Here is a 20765-nt window from a genome sequence, read left to right as displayed (position 1 = left end):
CATCTCAGCTCTACAACCATCTGCTTTGCAGAAGAATTTTAACTGTTTTACATGATGCACAGTTACAAATTCTGATAGGAGGAAACCTGTTCAGACTTCTACATCATTTACATCAGTACTTAATTCTGTGGAATCTTTTAAAATTAAAACTGGCCAGCATGCAGACAGGGGCCAACACTATATATAAACATATAGTAACATAATTACAATGCCTCAGAACTCCAGTATCCCAAGTGAAAATTTTACTGAAAAATACAGACCTCTGCTGAGCAGCTGTCCTATACCTTGCCCAGATACTGTTCCAAAACCAAACACACTATGTTCTATTCTTTTAAATGTGTAGCATTAATATACATTTCCCCACAAACTTCAGATTTACTACAATATTTATAATAAGCAACATTCAAAGACGGTTCTTTAAAAAGCAGATGCATGTGTTGTACTAACATAAATGTGGCATGTAATGACAAAAGATGACTTTTTAACTAAAAATTGAGATCACTTTGATGTAACTTATTTAGCAAAACAGCTATACAAACCAGTACATGCCTGTAAGTATACATTCTAGCCTTACATGTGAAACAGATGGGCACGTGCAATAGCCAAAGGACATTTATGAAGTTTGCATGGCACAATGGTACAAGCCTGTGTCTGCATGTTCTAGCCTTGCCTGTGAATTGGAACGGTGGATTTAACAGCCCAAAGATATGCCTGAATTTAGTACAGCAAACATTTTTCTTCCACGAGGTGCCTTCCCTTAGAAGTTCATTCTTAAAACAAACAGCAATTTCAGAGCGCATTCTCCTGCTGTAAACACATTCTTGCTCTTTTCAGTAAGACATGCATGGAAATGTGTTCCTTTTACATGACCATCACATGGGAGTGGGGCTCCTGTAAATGTACTGAACCCTGTGCTCCACAACTTGTGTGCCAATCTGCAGACTGAGCAAGGACTATATTCCTTACATTAGTATCTTTGAGGGATGTCAAACTTAATATTTAGTATGAAATGATCTAGTGATGGAGAATGCAAAAATCCACTATAAACATGAATGTATTTCTGCAGGATACAACTTGTTTGCAGTTTGTTACATTTCTCTGCAAAGCCACAGTGCCAAATTTATGATGCCAGTAAATATTTTTTAAAAGAGAAGAATAAAAGATCTTACTGATTAAGCCTTAAATGAATAAACTATTCTCTGAACTGGAATACACGTGTATGCATGTGGTACTACAAAAGACAGAGAACACTTTGTGAAATGAGCAGAATGTGTAATCGTGTTGTGCCGACAGCAATTACTCTCTGCATACTTTTTTGAATGCACTGAAGCAACCTTTTTCTGTACTGCCATATGTAACATGTATTAAATGAATGCACACCATGTTCTGACCTTAAAGTAAAATTCTAAGACAGATGCATCTTAAAGGCCAGAGATGAAGAACTTTATCATCATGCAATATTCTTCAAAAACTAAGGAGTTTATAGCTTCCCAGACAAATGCATTTATAACAATACTTTAGGACTATACTGGAAAACATTTTTTCTGTGTTGTGTAACTATATAGTTAATAAAACAGACTTCTCTGAAAGTAGCATGCAAATTGGGTTAAAGAAGAAATTCCTGGCATTTGCAAATCGCATTTGCTGTTCCTGCAATGAACAGAAAAAAATAGGACCAGTCAGAATCTGCCTGAGCTTGCAAAAATATGTGAGACAGGTGGTCATATAAAAATATTTGAATTAGTACATCACAGGTATTTGCCAGCATACTTCATCTTTCCAGTTGTTTGTTTTGAATCAAACATCTAAGTAGCTGGTGGGATTTGAAAAAGTGTACAGTGACTGTGGAAGTACACGGTGCATCCATTAAAATGATCCTCACCCAATAAACATCCTGCTCCATAACTGTTCAAAAGTAGGTGGGCAAATGAAAAAAAAATACCATCCCTGATAGAACCAACGTTTTTTACTGTCAGCAGTGTTTTTTATATCTTACTGGTATGAGTACAACACAAAAGAGCTATTAACTGAACTGTTCAGTGTTCCTGACACACGAAAAAAGGATGACCTGACAGTCTTTAAAGGTCCCAAGGGAATTACTACATGGTATTGGCCCCATAGCAGACTGGTGAGAAAGGTAGTAATAGGCAAAGCTGTTTAACTTGGAAAGGGGCTCTTTAACAGAAAGCAGGTGACAGTTAAGCTGGAACTGACGATCAGTAAGAGTGGTACACTAGAACAGTACAAAGACCACTGGAGGAACAAAGGATAAATGGGTACAGGAAAAGTGTGGGACATAAGCTGCATACACACCAGCTCTGCATTCAGATGGACAGGACAAATCTTGTCCTCCTCCTGTAAATTTCATTTCTGTGTTCATATTTTTCGGACAGAGTTCAGGGATGAGCAATAGATTTGCTGGAATAGGCAAGAAGAAACAGGAAAGAACACACAATGAAATGTTATTACTCTCTTACAACAACCTGAAACTTCCTGCAACTCTAACACAACTCCTGAAAAGCTGTACAAATCAGTGGTGATGTTGGCATGACAATTTACAACAATTTCACTACTACACCCAGCATTATCTTCCAAACTCCTGGTACACATTCCTGCATAAAATAATTATGCAGAGTGCATTTAATATACTCATTAGTTCAATTTTTAACAGGGTAACAGACAGGCATGGACTGGTTTGTGGACCCCTTCTTTTCAGTCATGTCCCAGGCCAATGGTAAGATATGTAGGGTTGCTTCATGGCAATACATACATGCAGTACAACACAGCATGGTCATTTTGTAAATAACCCAAATATGACCACTTCTGCACCCCCTTGAAGTAGGGAGGAGCCATAATGCCTGAAACAAAATAATTTTTATGCTATGATAACTTAAGCTGCAGCAGCCGATACCTCTGTACCTCAGACAGCAAGCTCAACTGGGATGTAATGTCAAATTTTAATGGTGGGCTCATCATCTCGCCACTGCAGCGGTGATGACAGGTTTAGAAATGGACACTCACTAGTGAAGATCTGTCTGGAGCAAGGAAACTAACCATTTAATAAGTCTTCTTTAGTTTACAAAAAAAAAGAAAAAAAAAAGCCGTTGGTCTTGCCAGTAGCAGAGAGTTTTCTTTTTTTTTTTTTTAAAATGACAACCTGAATGCCAGCATGGGTATGGGCTGGAATAAGTAATTTGGGGGCTGTTCACTGGCTATAACTGTTGGGAATTATCAGTAAAACTGCATACCTAGGCTATGTGGGGGCAACCACTGGAAATGCTGGGATGAGTCCAGAAACATGAACACTGAACAGCTGAAATAAAAATGGGCTTACATATACTAATGCCAAAATAGCCATTTATTGGAACATTCCCTTTTCTCAATGGAATGGTAATTGTGGAAAGTTTCAGGAAGTTTCCATCTTTTTTGTTTTTGCTTGTTGGCACTCAGCATTTGGAGTGCCAACATTTCTATAAAGGAGCCCTGTGAGCAGATATGCTGCATGATGCTAGCAGCACACAGGTATCCTATTTTACATCAAGACACGTCACATACTCACCAAGGTAACGTGTTAGGTTAATAACTAAATAACTCCTGCAGCTTTCCACATCAAATGCGAAAGCCACCCTTCTGACCCCCCCCCCCCCAACTCTTCCTGAGCTCAACTAGAAGAGTTCATACTTAGGACACCAGGAGGGATTTAGTAGGGGACAGAGATTAAATTCAAACAACTGTAACATGAAAAAACAAAACCATGTTGTGCTATGTGAATTCAGGTAATATATCCAGCCCAATAACTCTTCATGTTAAAGACTAAGAGCAGGCATTCAAACTAAGTTACAAAAGCCATTGTCGGTATGGTACCCACCACCTCCATGCTACACTTTCTTGCAACTTACATTAATTTGCTCAGGTCACAGTTGCTTATGTATAATGCCTCAAAAGTGGACATTTCTCACATTTTGTTGTCCACTTTAAATTCAGAAAAATCATAGAACGCATTTGACAGCAAGTTCTGGGTACTTGAAAGTCAAAGAAAAGAGGGAGACCGGCATTACATAACACTGCCTGCCAGTAATCTCTCTGAATGATAACCTCAGAGAGAGGATAATAAAGTAATGGGGTGGGGAAGAGTCTGAAGGGTGCAGAGGTCCATCACCCTGCAGAAAACGCTTTTAGTCAGTGTCACAGTACTTTATAAAGTGATGACCTCAAGTACAAATTGCTCAGAGTATTTATTACCTATCACTAATCATGCTATAATCACTGATCATCTTCTCCTTGCACTTACTTAGACTTGCACCTGCTCAGCCTATGCTGCTGCACACCACGATATGTGGTAGCTGCCACATAGCAATTCGCAGCTGCACACCACGATATGTGGTAGCTGCTACACAGTAATACGCAGCTGCACACCATGATATGTGGTAGCTGCCACATAGCAATACGCAGCTGCACACCACGATATGTGGTAGCTGCCACATAGTAATATGTAGCTGCACACTATGATATGTGGTAGCTGCCACATAGTAATACGCAGCTGCACACCACGGTATGTGGTAGCTACCACATACTAATCTACTCCAGAAAGCCATGCCTGTAGTACAACATGCAGGTGTCCCAATAATATGCAGTATGAAAACCACAAACAGAGCAGCATGAGTTTTTGGACGACACGTAGGCTGAATGTACACTAGGATTACCAGTTGACTTCACAGAGCCCAGGATACCTCAGGACGTTGCACATTATCACAATTGTTCTGGATCCAGAAAAGCAGAAGATTACTTCATAGGAGCACCCTCCCACAGAAACAGCAAGGCACTGTTCTACAAGTCACATCAAAAGAGCTGGAGGAAAGGTGAGTGAGAAAGCATGCAAAAAGCAGAACTTCATGTTTCTGCTCCACCCTAATATTTTACCATGCACATACCACATACCTCAGTTTTCCAGTGCTAGAAATAAGAAGACAGGAAGGCAAGGATGAAGGAAGAAAAACAGGAGGCATGCAGAGCAAAGGGAAAGAGAAAAAACAGAGAGAAAATGTTAGTGCTTTCCCATGTTCACAGTAGAATATAATTTGTTTTTAATCACTGTGCCATAGCATGTTTAAGTATTAACATACAACACAAAAACATTGAAATAATTATGATACACAATTCAGAGATCCTTGTATATGAGCTTGCAGGTTCCTGCAACAGCTAGGTAGTATCATTTACTTCTTAATCTAGTGGTGAAAGCAGCCAGTAGGTTTCCCCAACAGGAGTGGTCAGTGCTGTAAAGTGCAACTTGGTTATGCAGCTATAGGATTTTTAAAAATGCCCAAATAAGCTGTTTTACAAAAAGAGAAGAAAGTCAAAAAAGTAATATTGTGCTGATGGCACAGAATACACATTATAATTAAACTGCAATAATAAGACTGTGAGAAAATGGTTACTACATTCACACAAACACAGCAGGTGTAAGAAACTGTATCCTAGATAACTGCCTGAAGGAAAAATAACATTCCATCTTTAAAACCAATTAGGGTTGCCACCTTTTCAAATGGCCAAAGTGGGACATTTTCGGTACAAACATCAGATTTTACAGGCCGACACATACCCACGGTCAGTACAAAGGATAGAACTTAACTTTTTTGCTTAAATAAAAGCTTATTCTTGTAGCATTTTAGTTGCTTATTCTGTTTCTTATAACATTTAAGTATTTTAGATACAGAATAACTGTTTTATGCAACTATTACATAAAATATAGGAAATAATTTTGTCCTAAAATCTCAGGACATTTGCCATTTTTAACATTTTTTGTCAGGACACAACTGCCCAAAGAGGGACTGTCCCTCGCAAAGTGGGACAAGTGGTAACCCTGAAACCAATAGGCAAAGCATTACTGACAACGTAGTATCCATCCCTGTGCAATATCTGGATCTCAGAATTAGTTTTGCTCAGGTAGCATGACTGTAGCAGAGACAGGTCATTCAACCCCCCCCCCCCCACCAAAAAAAAAATCTAAATTCAACTCTAAAAAAATCTTCACATGATGTTAATTTAATAAAGCCAAGAAGCTATGATTTCACAGATGTGGTCTTGAGACAAGGGTATTATTTGTTCAGTACCAGCCTTTTTACAGTTGTGTGACCATGGACTTGAGAGAGTAAGGGATGTGGGAAGGCAAAGATAGCTCCCAAATAAGAGGGGTGGCAGCTGCTTGCAAAAAAACACTTTGGCTTTATTGTTTTGATGGGTGTGGTTGCATGCATTTGTTTTGTTTATTAAAATATTTTGATCTGATACTGGTGGGTGCAGTGCTTCTGCCTTTGCTGGTTCATCATAGATCCGTTTTGTAACACTCGTCTAGTTACACAACTTGCTCACTTTTGCAAAACGTGAAAAGGGTCGTGAGACTAAAGGATGAAGTTCACTCACTATACTTCCAGAAGCATCGTGCCACACTCATTTCACAGGTAAGGAACAGAAACTCGTGTGAAAAGGGGAGGTGCTAAACCTGGCTCAGATGCACAGAAATCACTTTTTATCCTGCTTAGAATATCCCTACACTGCGTTGGTGGTGCTGCGGTAGCGTTGTCGCCTCACAATAAGACGCTGTCATGTTCGATTCTCAGCTAGAGCGTCTTCTGTGTGGAGACATTCGTGAATGGGCATACCTTCGGTGAAGGTTGTGCATCAGAGCTGGCAACTCGGCACGTAAAAATCTACTGCCAATCATTAGCAGACTGGAGTTCCGCTGTGGCGACCCCAAACCGGGAAAAGCCGAAAGACACAACAACATTCTGCTTAGAATATCCCTCATCTCTTTGCTTAACTGAAATCCTTTTCAGCCAATACAAGCCTGCCTTAATGTTTTGCAGTGCCAAGAACACAACTTTAGATTGGACTGAGCATCTGAACTATGAAGTGTTTTCAACAAATTCAGTTTTCAAGTCACTTTTTGTGATGAATGAAAGAAAGACTTTAGTGACAGCCCCTGGGCATATGAAGACTATGGCAACAGATGGGGTTGCTTGACTTTCCATCTGCCTACTCATTTGCCTGTTAGTCAAGATGTTGATTCTAGGCAACTAGCACTGAACCTGCTAGGTGCCTTTTGTACAGAGTCAGCATGGGATCCCTGTGTTCGTGTCTGTTTTGGCTAAGTGCCCTAGCTTCCTCCCACATCCTAGAGACATACTAAAGGTGAACTGATACTCCTACAAATTTTCTCATAGGACAGTGTCCATCTGTGTGTCTGTATCCTGCAGCAAACTGATGCCTTACACTGTATGTTTTTCTGCTTTGTGCCCAAAGAGAGCCAGGACAGGCTTCACGGGAAGTGTGTGCATGAGTGTGTCTGCATGCATGCATGCATGTCCTGAAATAGGTACACACACATACATATACACACACGCAATGTCCGTCTCTGGGGTATGTGCGTCACAGTTCAGAGCAAAACAGCTGCACATGGTGCTTTTTTTTTTCACCCACATTGGTATAATTTTAAAGGTTTTCTTTAGCTTTCTTTTATCCAGTGGGGAAAATCGATGTGCACTTTCTTTCCATATACAAGTTGGTATTAAAATACTGTTTTAAATTAACACTTGATGAAGGGCTCCTGTTAGTCTGAAAGTTTCAGTAATAGTAAAATCTATGTCGGTTTAATCAAACATATCACATTACTTCTATGTTGAGTGTTTTCTTGTTTGTATTCAAGGCAGGCATTTCTTTGATTATTGTAATAGTTGGAAAAATTCAGGACATTAATTAAAGAGCTTTAAGATGCATTAGGTAGAACAGAGAGACTAGAAAGGTTAGTGTTCCTTATGTGTCAACACTTTCTATGAGTGCTCAAAATAAAGTGCACTTCTTAAAACATGGAAAGTCAACATGCCTGCCATTAAGTTATACAGGAAATACACTTAAACACTCTTATTTCCAACACTGTAAATCCACCAGGCATGCAACATTTGTCTGAACCATCCTGGTATGCAGAGTGACTATTTGAAGACTGTTTTCAGAATATGAAATAGTGCCATGGGGATTTTTCCATCTTAAGAATACCTTAGTTTATTTCTAAGCAATTTATTTTATTTATTTTACATTTGGTAACTGGGAAACTCCGACTGGACAAAGTCCTTTTTCAGCGGAGGCCTGGGGAGAAAAGTTCCTGCATATATGAAAAACAGTTATTACGATAATTGGAGGATACACAAATAACATTCACAGAAGTTTATATACAATTTTGGAAGTGTCATGATACACAAAAATTAATACACAGAAGTTAATATATATACAATTCTACAATTTTGGGAAGGTGTCATGATACAGGGAGGGTACACAAATTTCTTGCATGAAAGCAGTTATATACAGATTTACATGTTTGGCACCTAGGATAGTCTATCACACATATCATAAATCTGAGATACAGGACATTTCTTAAATTAGGTAAGTCGGAGTGACAGACAGGAAGTCTTGAGTGGATGTGCTGTTGCCTGCACTGTGGAAAGGTTAATAAAGGAAGGCGAGAACAGACAGTTACTGGTTAGTAAGTGTGGAATATAGGCGAGTAGAATAGTCCCTCCCCCAAACACCTTCGCTGAGGCATCACCTGTGACACAGGGCAAATTCACATGCATACTAAAGCAATCACCCTATAATTACAGTAGTGTTACACTGAGGATTGGTCTTAACCAGGAGTGGCACAAGAGCAGAACCATGTATCGGCCAGGTGAGATTTTGAGGATTTTTTGAATTGTGTTATTGAGGCTATAGCTGTTAAGTTGGTGGGTAAGGAATTCCATCTTCTAGTTATGAAACTTGAGTACAAGGATTCACCTGCTTTATTATTTGCTTTAGTTACATCCAGGAAGAGTTTATTATTGGAGCATAACACTGTTACTGGTGTAGAGATAAAGTAGGTTTTTTAGACCAGGGTTTTTTTGGGATGAGGCAGAATTTTATAGGCTAGAGCAAATCGGTTATAAAGGGTGAGCTGTGGTAATTCTAACCATTTCAGTTGCTTTAGGGCTATGCAGTGGTGAGACCTACAGAAGAGTCGGTAGCTTTACTGTAACATGCCTCAAGTTTAGCAATGTCAGTTTCTCTTAGATTAGTGAGAATTGGAGAAGCATACATCAGGCAATATATCCAACCCAATAATTCTTCATGCTAAGATTAAGAGCTGGCATTCAAACCAAGTTACAAAAGTCATTGTCGGTATGGTACCTACCACTGTATTAAAAGCCTAAAACTATAACATGGAAGCCAAGGCTTGAATCTAATGTCATAATTCCCGTTTTAGCCTTCCAATATTTTGAACTGAATAGTGCCGATGGCACGTTACCCTACTTTACAAAAGTTCAACTTTTTTGATATAAAACATGCAGAGGGGACTGAAGAAAAACACTTCTTAAGTAATATAAGCATTTGTTTTAAAATTAGGAAACCTTTTTTTATAAAATGTTGCTTTATGACATCTATGAAGAAAGACAATTCTGCCACACGTTAATGTCTTCAACAAATGCTACAGTGGCAAACGGCACTATTTTTTCACATTAGTTATTCATTCATTCATAAGGTTACGTAGTTCCCTACAGCATAATTTGTTTGTGCGGGTTGAACATGCACACAGTGGCATATCGGAGTAACATGGGTGGAAGTGCACAGACACGGTGACCTGCATTACTTTCTAATAAGCTTATGTCAACAGAACAGCAAGTCATGCACGTCTTTCACAGCTGATAGCCCCTCTTTTTCCAGGGCCCCAACTCAACGCAGTGATAAAATCCCAAGCCTCCTGACCTCTTGCAGTTACTTGGAACTCTTGGGAAACAACACACTAGGAACCAGACTATACAGTACAGATTTACTATACATACTCTGATAGAGAGTTGAAAGACAGGCAAAACTATAGAAGATCGCACCCAGCTGGACTCTACAGAACATCTGTTTGGCATATGGCTAGCCCTCCTCAGAAATAATGCTTTTCATTTAGCAGAGGTCTACAAACAAAACTACTAACTCAAGTAAACTACAGGGCTATACAGGCTGTACAAAGGTGCAGTTTGTCCTTGGGAAGCTCTCTCTCTCTCTCTCTCTCTCCCTACTCTTATATCCTAACCTACTTTTTTTTGCTTAACTGAGTTTGGCAACTGTGTCGGTCTCATAAGGTAACACTGTTCCTTTTGGGTAGGAAGCCAAAGTTAATTACGTCAAGTCTACATGAAACTGATACAGTACATCTGTCTAACAGGCAAAGAGATACTGCCCTAAAGTATTAAGTACTTTTATTATAGAATACTGCAGATGAATACAAACATTAACTTGAGCTGGCTAGTGACATTTCATGTAAATTCTGTATAGAGATGCAGTACAAAATATGCAGAATATGGGTGCAATATATGCTAGTTTATTCTTAAAAAAAATATTTTAGTAATTTTGTTATTATTAACTTAACTCTTATATTTTTTAAATATTTGGAGCTTTACTTCCCAGGCATTTGCTGAAAATGGGCTCCTACCCAGTTGCACTCTCCCAGTAATCAAATGGCTATAAAATAAATAACTAAGAATATGCTCTCAGATTGTCCAGTGAACACGTGTTATCCAAGAGTTTCCGGGCCAGCAGAAAAATTGCTACAAAACTCAGTTGTACAGTGGAGTTGTATAAGCAGGTTATAAGTAACTAGGAAGTAAAAAAAAAAAAAAAAAAAAACACACCCTTGCTGCAATTGTTTCTCCTTGCAGTACTTTGCGTACTACAGCAAAACTACAAAACATGCCAGTGAAATGGTGCGACAGCAGGGTGTTCCACCTACAAGAACAAGCACATATACGTACATACAATCTGTAATCCCATTTAACCTACTTACCAGGAAGGCAGTCTGTGGGGGTATACAGCTGAGGTTTAGATTGTCTTTCTAAAAGAATGGACTTTTATTTGGTAAGTGAGCAAACTTACAATGCACAACCACCTCTTTGCAGGGGTTGCCTGGTGGCACTGTCTTTTTAAGTGAATAACCCAGAAATACACAGTGGGCAAATGGAAACTTTCATATCCAAAGTTACTCTTTGGACACAAAAAATTAACTGTAGGATAGCAACAACTCAAACTTCTTTTATGGTCATTAGATCATGATCTGCAGGTGGCCATACCTGTCAAGGGAAAGAACAGTGGAAGGTAGAAAACAGGAAACAGAATGCAAAATGGAAAAAGAAAACTTAGGCAGTGTGACAGCAATCAGACTCCCCACACACCAACAACCCTTGTAAAGGAAACAAATGCCGATAGGCACTGCATGCAGTTCCAATTCATCTGAGGATGATGCAGTGGTGAGCAGACCAATTACATTTAAAAACCTCACACATATGCTTGCATTAAAATTTTTTGAATACAAACTTTAGAAATAATGTAAATTATCTAGTATACAAAATATTGACTGGGCACCTACATTCAAGACAAGGGCAGGCTTGCACGCCAGGTTTCCTATTGCACATCATCTGTCTTGCACGGTTCTGAAACTCCAAACCCTCTAGATGGAATTCTGTTTTATCATCAGACCACTAAACTTCTTGTGAATGAGACATGTCTGATCACAGCCCCTACAGAGGAGCTTGCGACAGACATTTCGTACTTGGTTTCATACTTGATTGTGGGGGCAGAGCCATTAAATGGAAAACATGATATTCCATAGGTTTACCTTCATAAGTGCATTATGCACGCGTGCAAATCTGCTTTGTTCGAAAGTTTTCAAAGTGGCAAAACCTCGAAAAAAAATAGTCCGAATGTGTAATGCATGAATACACATTGGCGTTCGCTCATTGCAGATTCGACATGGTGGGTGCGGATTGCACTATAGCAGGGAATCAGGAAATGATCCCTTTCCCCACCTTGGCGTTAGTAAATTAAAATAGGGGGGGTGTTGGGGGCACAGCCTCCCACATGGGAGGGTGCAGGGGGGCTTGCCCCCCTGCATTACGATGTGTCTTCGACATTTCAGTTCGAAAATCAGCGAATCAGCTGTTTGATTTGCTAATTTTCAAACTTCTGAGAATGTTGAAGTTTGAAATTCGCGCATTTGGTTCACCCAAATGCACGATAGATATGGTCAATTACGACAATATAAATGCATACCATTCCTTACCAATGCATAAATGTACTTCAGAAGCTTCAACAATTGTGACAGGAAAAACAAAGGAGGCTAACATATTCAACTCATATTTGAAGCAAAAATGACAGCCTCCAAGAAATGGTGGCTTTTTAATGGAGTAACTTTAAAAACCATGAATCTTAAATACCATTTTATTTTTTATTTATTTTATTTTACATTTGTTTACTGGGAAAGGACACAGATCCATTCTCAGTGGATGCCTGGGGGAAAAAGCTCCAACTACAGACATATCAGTGCTAACAGACATTTCAGTATTTACATGCATTCAAGTGAGCACATAAACAAAGTTACAATGATTATATAGAAATAAAGTAACAATGACTACGGGAATGACAAACAATTAGTAACAAGCATGATTGTTTGAAAATAACAATTAAGTAATAGTGAAGTGTAGAATTGTATCAAAGGAGAAAATCAAGGAGTAATACACACCAAGATGCTAAAAAGCTAATTTTATACAGCTGATGACAGCTGTTGCTGTGAAACTGCTAATTCTTACACAATGATTTGCAGCAGTGTTAGGGAGGTGCACACCCAGGAGAGTTGCAAGAACATAACCAGGTGTTCATGGAGTGCGATTTAAGGAGCTTTTTAAATTGTGTATTAAGAGCAGTTGGAGGTCATTGACGTTGGTAACGTAGTCTATATTTTAGAAATAGTATTAGAGAAGAGAGACTTTCCAGCATCATTATTAGCGTTGGTGGTATTCAGAAAGTTTTGATTACTGGAGCATAGATTTACAGTAGTGGCATATGGTTGTACTAGATTTTGGAGAGCAGGGATTTAGGAAGCTCACTGTTCATGCCTTGAGGAGTGGGGCAGGGATGCCTGGAGGGAACGACTGTTGCAGAAGTGAGAGGACCCGTCGTCTCACTGCTCACTCCTCCCCTACGCTCACTGGGTGTGTGTGGTAGGGAGTGGGAAACTAATGATGAAACCTCAAACCACCTCGATGGCTGTCTGAATGATGGCCCTTCTAAGCCGATCCCTGTTTCAGTGATGGGAATGAAAGGGATGATTGGCCATGGAGGGGGCACTGGTGATCAACAGACAGTAGGGACATGGAATGCAAAAAAACATAAACAAACAAACCAAATAACTTTATGAACTCTGAACAAGTTAACACAGACTTCACGGGCTTCTACTAACAGCAAAAGCTGCCAACATAAAGGCAAAGTTATAGGAATTCAATCATCTCAGAGTTACAACCTGCACATTTTTCAGGATTGAAGAATAGTCTTGTTGGGTAGGTTTATTTTAACAAATTTTCTGGAAGGTAGGTCTCCTGACATTTTGCTCAAGAATCAGAGACCAATTCAAAAATAATGATGGACAGAGGTCGAAAATTGGGAGATTTTTTTTTTTAATATTTCTCTAATTCAATTATAAAGTTAACAGAGCAACATATTTTGGATCAACATGCATTTTCTGAAGTGTAACAATAATGTTTAGAATTACTGGCCACTAATAATTCTCAAAATGTTATGAGGGACAGGCCAAAAATATATGGCAAAATAAATTCCAGCTTTGTTAAAAATAATGTCCTGCTATAAGCACTCAAGATATTATGGACAGTGCTTGTTGGGGGGTTCTGACCAACCTTTTCAAAGACCAGATGTGGTAAACAACAGTCCATGATACAGACAATTACCATATGGGCCATAATCACACACATTACAAGTGTGCCACTGACATGCACAAAAGTACAGTTGTGTACACTTACCATAAATGTAGATGTTCAAGTGTATTCACTGTTGCAGTCATCACATTTGGGTTATCTGCTTGCAGCAGCCCTCAGTCAGCCTGATTATCAAAGTCTTGGGTCCTGCATCGGTTGCCATCTCATATTCCGTGACGTCAGGTAGTCAGGGGTATAAAGCATGCAGCCAACGCCATTACAACAGTTTTCCTTGCCTCAGATGTCCGGTGCTCCCCTAATGGGAAGCAATTACATATATATATATATATATATATATATATATATATATATATACACATATATACATATACACACACACACACATATATACATACACACACACACACACACACACACACACACACACACACAAGGTTATACCTCCAACAAAAAAGCAAATACACCAAAAAGCTTTTAAGCATAGTAAAGGAGAATAGAAGTACAGCCAAAGGAAGTCAGGGGGCTGGAGGGAGGTAACCAGGACTGCAGCAGTGCATACACTTGAACAACTACATTTATGGTATGTGTACACAACTGTACTATGTTCTTCAAGTTTCACTGTTGCAGTCATCACATTTGGGTAGAGTCCCAAAGCTAAGGATGGGAGGAGGAATTTAGATAGCATTAGGACCAGCTATAAGGCCCTGCAAGACTGCAGTGGCAAAGCCAGCTCTGGATTTAGAGAAAATTGGCAAATGGTAATGCCTGGTGAAAGTATGTACAGAACTCCAGGTGGCAGCTTCTAGGATGTCTCTGGTAGGGACACCTCTGAGAAAGGCTGTAGAGGTAGATGCAGCCCTGGTTGAATGGGGTCTAATCCCCTGTGGGATAGGTTTTCCATGGTGCTTACAGCAGAAATGCATGCAATGGCCTATCCACTTAAAAATGGTTTGCTTTGAAATAGCCTTCCCCTCTGCCATGCAGCAAATGACACCAGCAGTTGTTCAGATTTCCTTTGAGGTTTAGTCCTGTCCAAGTAAAATCTAAGTGGTCTGTGCGCATCTAAGGAGTGCAGTATCCGCTCCCCTTTGTTCTGTGGATTAGAAAAGAAAGTTGGCAAATGAATGGACCGATTAAGAGCCACACTGGATACCACCTTGGGCATGAAGGAGGGATTGGTCCTGAGGGGCACCCTGTCTGTGTATGAAAGATGATGAAAGGCTCCACTGCCATAAGGGCCTGTAATTCAGATACCCTTCTTGTTGAAGTGCTAGCTAAAAGGAAAGCTGTTTTCCAAGAAAGGAATTTTAACTCTGCACTTACAGCTGGCTCAAGGAGGAAGAGTGAGTTTTTCCAATACAAAGTTAAGGTCCCAGGCTGGAGTAGGGGCTCTCCTGGGTGGTCGTAAGTTTTTGGCCCCTCTGAGAACTGCTTGGGCAGTGGATGAGAAAAGAGGGTTGGTTCTGTGTTGTAATGAGCTGAAATGGCTGAGGTGTGAATTTTGATGGAAGAAAAGGAAAGGCCCTTGTGAAGCATCTCAGTTAAATATTGAAGAATCTGAGGTAAACTGGGCACTGCTGTGGCCATCCCTTCAGTTTGGTTCCAGGCACAGAATCTTTTCCATTTTTCAGCATAAGATTTTCTAGTACTAGGCCTCCTTGCCTCCAAAATGACATCCAATGCTTGTTTACCGAGGGATGGTAATGGAGAGATTAGGTAATTAGCCAGGCTGCCAGCTTCAGGGTTTGAAGCTGGGGGTGCAGAACCTGGCTGTCCTGCTGTGACAGCAGGGTAGGGGTCTGAGGCAGGTGCCATGGGACTAGCAGTGACACACTGTGCAAGAGGGGGTACATCAGTGTTGGTGTGGCCAGTGTGGTGCAATCAGTATCATCCTTGGTTTGTCCTGTTTGATCTTTAGTTGAACTTTGAAGAAGAGAGGCAGAGGAGGAAAGGCATAAACTGATAGATTTTTCCAGCTGAAGGACAGAGCATCCGCTTTCCAAGCTTGTTTGTGGGGAGTCCTTATGCAGAATTTGTCCAATTGGTAGTTCTGGGGGGAGGCAACCAGATCTATATTTGGGGTCCCCCATTTGTTTATCAACATGTTGAAAGTCTTTGGTTCCAGTTTCCACGTGTGTGGGTCCATGAGATTTCTGCTTAGTTCGTCTGCCAGTGTATTTAGCTTTCCTGGCAGGAACTGAGCCTGTAGATGCACTTGGTAACTCAAGGCTGTGTTCCACAGAGCCACGGCTAGTCTGCAGAGGGGATAAGAATGGGTACCCCCCTGCTTGTTTATGTACCACATAACAGTGGTGTTGTCAATCTTCACCATTAATTGTCCTGGAAGAATGTGGTCCTTGAAGGCTGTCAGAGCATGCTGTACAGCTAACATTTCTTTTTGATTGATATGCAGGTGCATTTAACTTTGGTTCCATTTGCCCTGAATGCACTTCCCTGCCATGTGAGCCCCTCATGCAACGTCTAATGCATCTGTTAGGGTTTGGGCGGCAGGGGATAGAGTGAATGGTAGTCCCTTGTTTTGGTAGCAGGCCTCTGCCCACCAAAGGAATTCTAACCGTAGGCAAGGTATGATAGGAATCATTGCTTCTAGATCCTGAGAATGTTGATACCATTGTAGTTTCCTCATATGCAGTCTTGCATATTGAATTAGTAGAATGCAGGAGGCCATGAACCCCAAGGCTTGCAGTATTTGCCTTGCAGATGCAGGGTTTTTGTGGCCACTAGTTTGAAGTAAGTTGTCAAATGAATTTGTTTCTCTGGTGTGAGGAAAGCCATCTGGGAAGTTGTGTTCAAGCTTGCTCCCAGGAATATAATTTGTTGACAGGGTACCAGATGTGATTTCTTTTCGTTTATGGTATACCCCAGACAAGTTAGCACCTTTTGTACAAATGCCAGAGGATTCAAAAGTATGTCCTGGCTTTCTGCCTGAATTAGACAATCGTCCAGGTATGGGTATATTTGAATATTTCTTTGCCTGCAAAATGCAATGACTGGAGCTAGGCACTTTGTGAATACCCTGAGCGCAGTAGATAAGCCAAAGGGCAGTGCAGAAAACTGATAGCGCATGTAGCCTGCTTTGAAGCGTAGGTATCTTCTGCAAGATTTCATAATTGGGATGTGCAGGTAGGCTTCCTTTAAATCCAGTGTTGCCAACCAGGCATCTTTGCCTAGCATAGGAAGCAACTGGTGAAGAGTTAGCATCTTGAATTTTGGAATCACCAAAAAGGTGTTTAAGATAGAAAGGTCCAGGATAGGACGCCATGAGCGGTCTTTCTGGGTATCAGGAAAAGTCTTGAGTAGAAACCTTGTCCCTTTTCCTCTTCTGGTACAGCTTGAATAGCCTTTATGCTTAAGAGAGAGAGTACTTGCTTTTGAGCCACTGCCCACTGATTTGGGGGTAGATCTGGCCAACTGTTTGGGGTTGGTAACGTCTGGAAGTGAAATCTGTATCCTTGGGAAACTATATTTAAAACCCATTTGTCCTGGGTAATGAGTTTCCAGTTTTTTGCCTGCAGAGCAATCTTTCCCCCCAAAGGGGCAGTCAATTGAGAAGTGCTTGGAAGTTTTAAGGTTAAGTCACTGAGACAGTTTACTATACGGGGGAGTGTTACTACTCCCGGATTTGGAAGTGGGAGCCCCCCACTGATTAGTCCTGTGCGTAACCTGGGACTGGAGCATGAGTGTTCTACTGGTTCTGGGTTTGGACTGAGAAGGCCTGGAAGAGGCAGGAAAGGACCAATTCTTAGAGGGCCAATGCCTACTAAATATTGGAGGCTGTACTTGTAGGAAATCTTTAACAGTTTGCATAGATTTAGCTTTTTCCTCCATCTTTTTAAGAACGTCTTCTGATTTGTTGCCAAACAGGTGGTCCTGATTCAAGGGAGCATCCAGCAATTTAGCTTTAACGTGATCTGGTAATGATTGCTCCTTAAGCCAAGCATGCCTTCTAAGTACAGACCCAGTGACATCAGCCCTGCAAGATGGCTCTAGTTAATCAAAACCACATTGCAAAGTATGTTTTCTAACCTGTTCAGCAGAATGCATTAAATCCTGTAAATCCTTATTTTCAGTACAGTCAGGAATCAACATCATTTTCTGTTTAAGCAATCCAATAATATGCTGCTGGTACTTTAACATATGAAACTGGCAATTTAAGGCCCTAATGGCCAAGGTTGCAGAAGTGTATACCTTCTTACCCCATCGATCCAGCGCCCTGGAGTCTCTATCAGAGGGGGGTAGGATTTTTGGCAGTAGTAGCCTTAATGCCCTTGGGTCCCTGTGAAATGGTCTCAGGATCCACAGTAGGATGAGCAGGAGGTAGAGAGTCAGGGGCCAAGCTAGATTCCGAAACACATCATCAACAATGTCTAGTACAGGAGGGATAGCTAAAGGCCTAGTGCTGGGGCAGGAGTAAGAAATCCCTAAGCCTCTTTTTAGAATCAGAGTAATCCTGGCTTTCCCAATGAAAATGCTCCCTAAGAGTATGCAAGGTTTCACCAAAAGAGAAATCCTTGGGGGGGGGGGGGGGGGCAGAGGGAATAGAGTCCTCTGCATCAGAATCCTCATAGGTAGATAAGGGTAAATCCTGGTCATCAGGGGAAACAGAAATTTCAGAGTCTTGGTCAGAAGTATCATAAGCAAATTCAGTCCTAGGTCTCTTAGATGGGGAAGGTTGGTTTCACCTGATTAAAGTAATAAGGTCTTCAGCCATTCTTATCATTTGTTTTTTAGGCATAGAGGCCTGACCATGTGGTCTGGGCATCAGTTTTCTAGGCATGGTTCGAGATTTAGGCCTTGAAGAAGAAGATGGTGTCTGTTTAATATGCAAGTCAGTAGGCCTGAATACACCCTCAGAAGCCGGTGCCTGCACAGTAGCTCCGGACCCATCCAAGGTAGAGACATCCGCAGGTCCACAGTTGAAGCATCTCACGCATACCGGATTCTGAATGGGTCTCAGTAGAGGCCTGTGAATCTGAAGTAGTGGGTATCAGGGGCTGCGAAAGCACCTCACGAAGTACTGGCGAACTGGTGACTGGCTTAGGAGAAGTGTCGTCGGCAGCTTTGGACCTAGGTGGCCTGCCTCTGTCTTTATCTTTGCGTTTTTCAGAATGTCGGTAGTCGGATGGCTAACCGAAGACATAGCTGGATAACTGAACCGATTACCAAAATATTTAGAAGCGTAAATATACTGATGAAGAATAGTTCACTGCTTAAATAAAGCACAAAACCGACAGTGAGGTATGTCGTAGTCAGGGCCTAGGCAAGGAATACAGTACGAATGAAAATCTTTATGAGGCATTTGCTTTCCACAAGAAATACAATTACTGAATTTACTGATATCCGTTTAGAGCAAGAAAAAAAGTTTCCCCAATGGGGTACTTAGCTTTAGTTGAAAACTTCAGTTCTGAAACTCGAAAACGAAAATTTCAAGAGTCGGCCGACCGGCACTTGCGAACTGCTTCTGCTTCGGGCACCGCACGGCAAGAAAGACTGATGTAATGGAGTAGGCTGCATGCAATACCCCTGACTACCTAACATCACGGAAGATGAGACAGCAACCGACGCAGGACCCAAGACTTTGATAATCAGGCTGACTGAGGGCTACTGCAAGCAGATAACCCAAATGTGATGACTGCAACAGTGAAACACAAAGAACATCTTCTACTTAATGATGTACTTAAAAGTGTATATGGCTAGACATCTTATGGTCCTTGATATTTTGTGTTAGGACTGTTACTATGTTCCTATGCTAACTTGTGCCAAAGTAAAGGCATGCATGTTCCACAGCAGCTAACAGGTTGGCCACTGAGGGGGCATACAGGGGCAGCTGGCTGAGAGAATCAGAGGAGTCTTTAGCATCCTGCATGAAGACAATGGGTCTAGCATAATCCCTGGGAGTGCACATGGTCATCAGGATGAATCCAACTCTACACATCCCAGTGGATGATTCACCATGTTAGCACCACATTCAAAAAAGCATATGTGGATTCTGTTTTGTCTTAAGAACATCAGGTATCCAACCATTTCAGGAAGACTGCAAAGATATGCTAGTATTGTATAGTGCATCTTTCATGGACACCCTCGGTGTGCATATCAGTTTAGCACAAGTAATCATGCACATTACGCGGTGTCTTTTGATGTGTACTCACAGGGCAAAATACTGTTACTGTGATACCTGTACAGGCTGGGGCATGACAACAGGTTGATGTTGGCACCTGTGTTGATACTGGCAATGATGACAAGGCACAGATACCTGCCTCAGAGTCTGATGACATAACGGTACTTTGTCTTCACTCTGGGTTGGCATGCACTTCAGTACAGGATGAACGTGTTGCCTCAGCCATAGATGAACATGAGGCTGTACAGTCAGTGTTCACCATCCCCACTGGGGAAGGAGATCCTAGTGACTTCTAGTACTGGCATTGCTCACTCTTCAACTGTGGGGCAGATGAATGCGCTGCACCTGACGTGCATATACTCACTTTTGTACAGTGTCACAGGGGTGCCAATTATCATCACTTGTCATAGCTTGGGACTCCCTACTGAAATACTGGAAAACAAAATGCAGTGTCTTGACATGTGAAAAAAAGACCAATTATGTAGGAGAACAGTGAATATGGAAACCATAGGCTTCCCATATGTTTTTGTGTAAGGTATTATAACCTGGGCACGGGCGGTTGAACATTTACATGCTTCCTCTTTCTAAAAGGGGTACAGGTTCCAGGCAAAATCTTCAGAGCAGCAAACCTGCCCCTCGAGCTCCCCCCAAACTTATATACCTACTCTGAAATGATCATACCTTGTAAAAAATGTAAATGGCACCCACTACAAACTCTAGCATTAGACCAGGCAGTTGAGTTTTTCAATAGTACTTTTATGAATGTTCTAAATACAGTAGCTCCCATCAGGAAACTTAGAACTAAAGTTAACTATGCCCCTTGGCTAAAC

General features: G+C 41.0%; 1 protein-coding gene across 12 annotated transcripts in view; it reads right to left on the bottom strand.

The window, feature by feature from the left end:
* PLEC (plectin) overlaps positions 1-20765 on the bottom strand; it is a 1553583-nt gene that overhangs the window by 343389 nt on the left and 1189429 nt on the right. For 8 of the 12 annotated variants that reach the window (XM_044067397.1, XM_044067398.1, XM_044067399.1 and 5 more), the window contains exon 3: positions 4939-4953. The exons of the other annotated variants lie outside the window; for them this stretch is intronic. In XM_044067397.1, the coding sequence (XP_043923332.1) occupies positions 4939-4953 (15 nt within the window). The remainder of the gene's footprint in view (positions 1-4938; positions 4954-20765) is intronic. 12 annotated transcript variants of the gene reach the window in all.

The sequence above is a fragment of the Protopterus annectens genome, chromosome 3.part1 (genome assembly GCF_019279795.1).
Source record: "Protopterus annectens isolate FY-2018-M chromosome 3.part1, PAN1.0, whole genome shotgun sequence".
Lineage (NCBI taxonomy): Eukaryota > Metazoa > Chordata > Ceratodontiformes > Protopteridae > Protopterus > Protopterus annectens.
The sequence above is the reverse complement of the archived record's forward strand: the minus strand, read 5'-3'. Positions and strand labels throughout refer to the sequence as shown.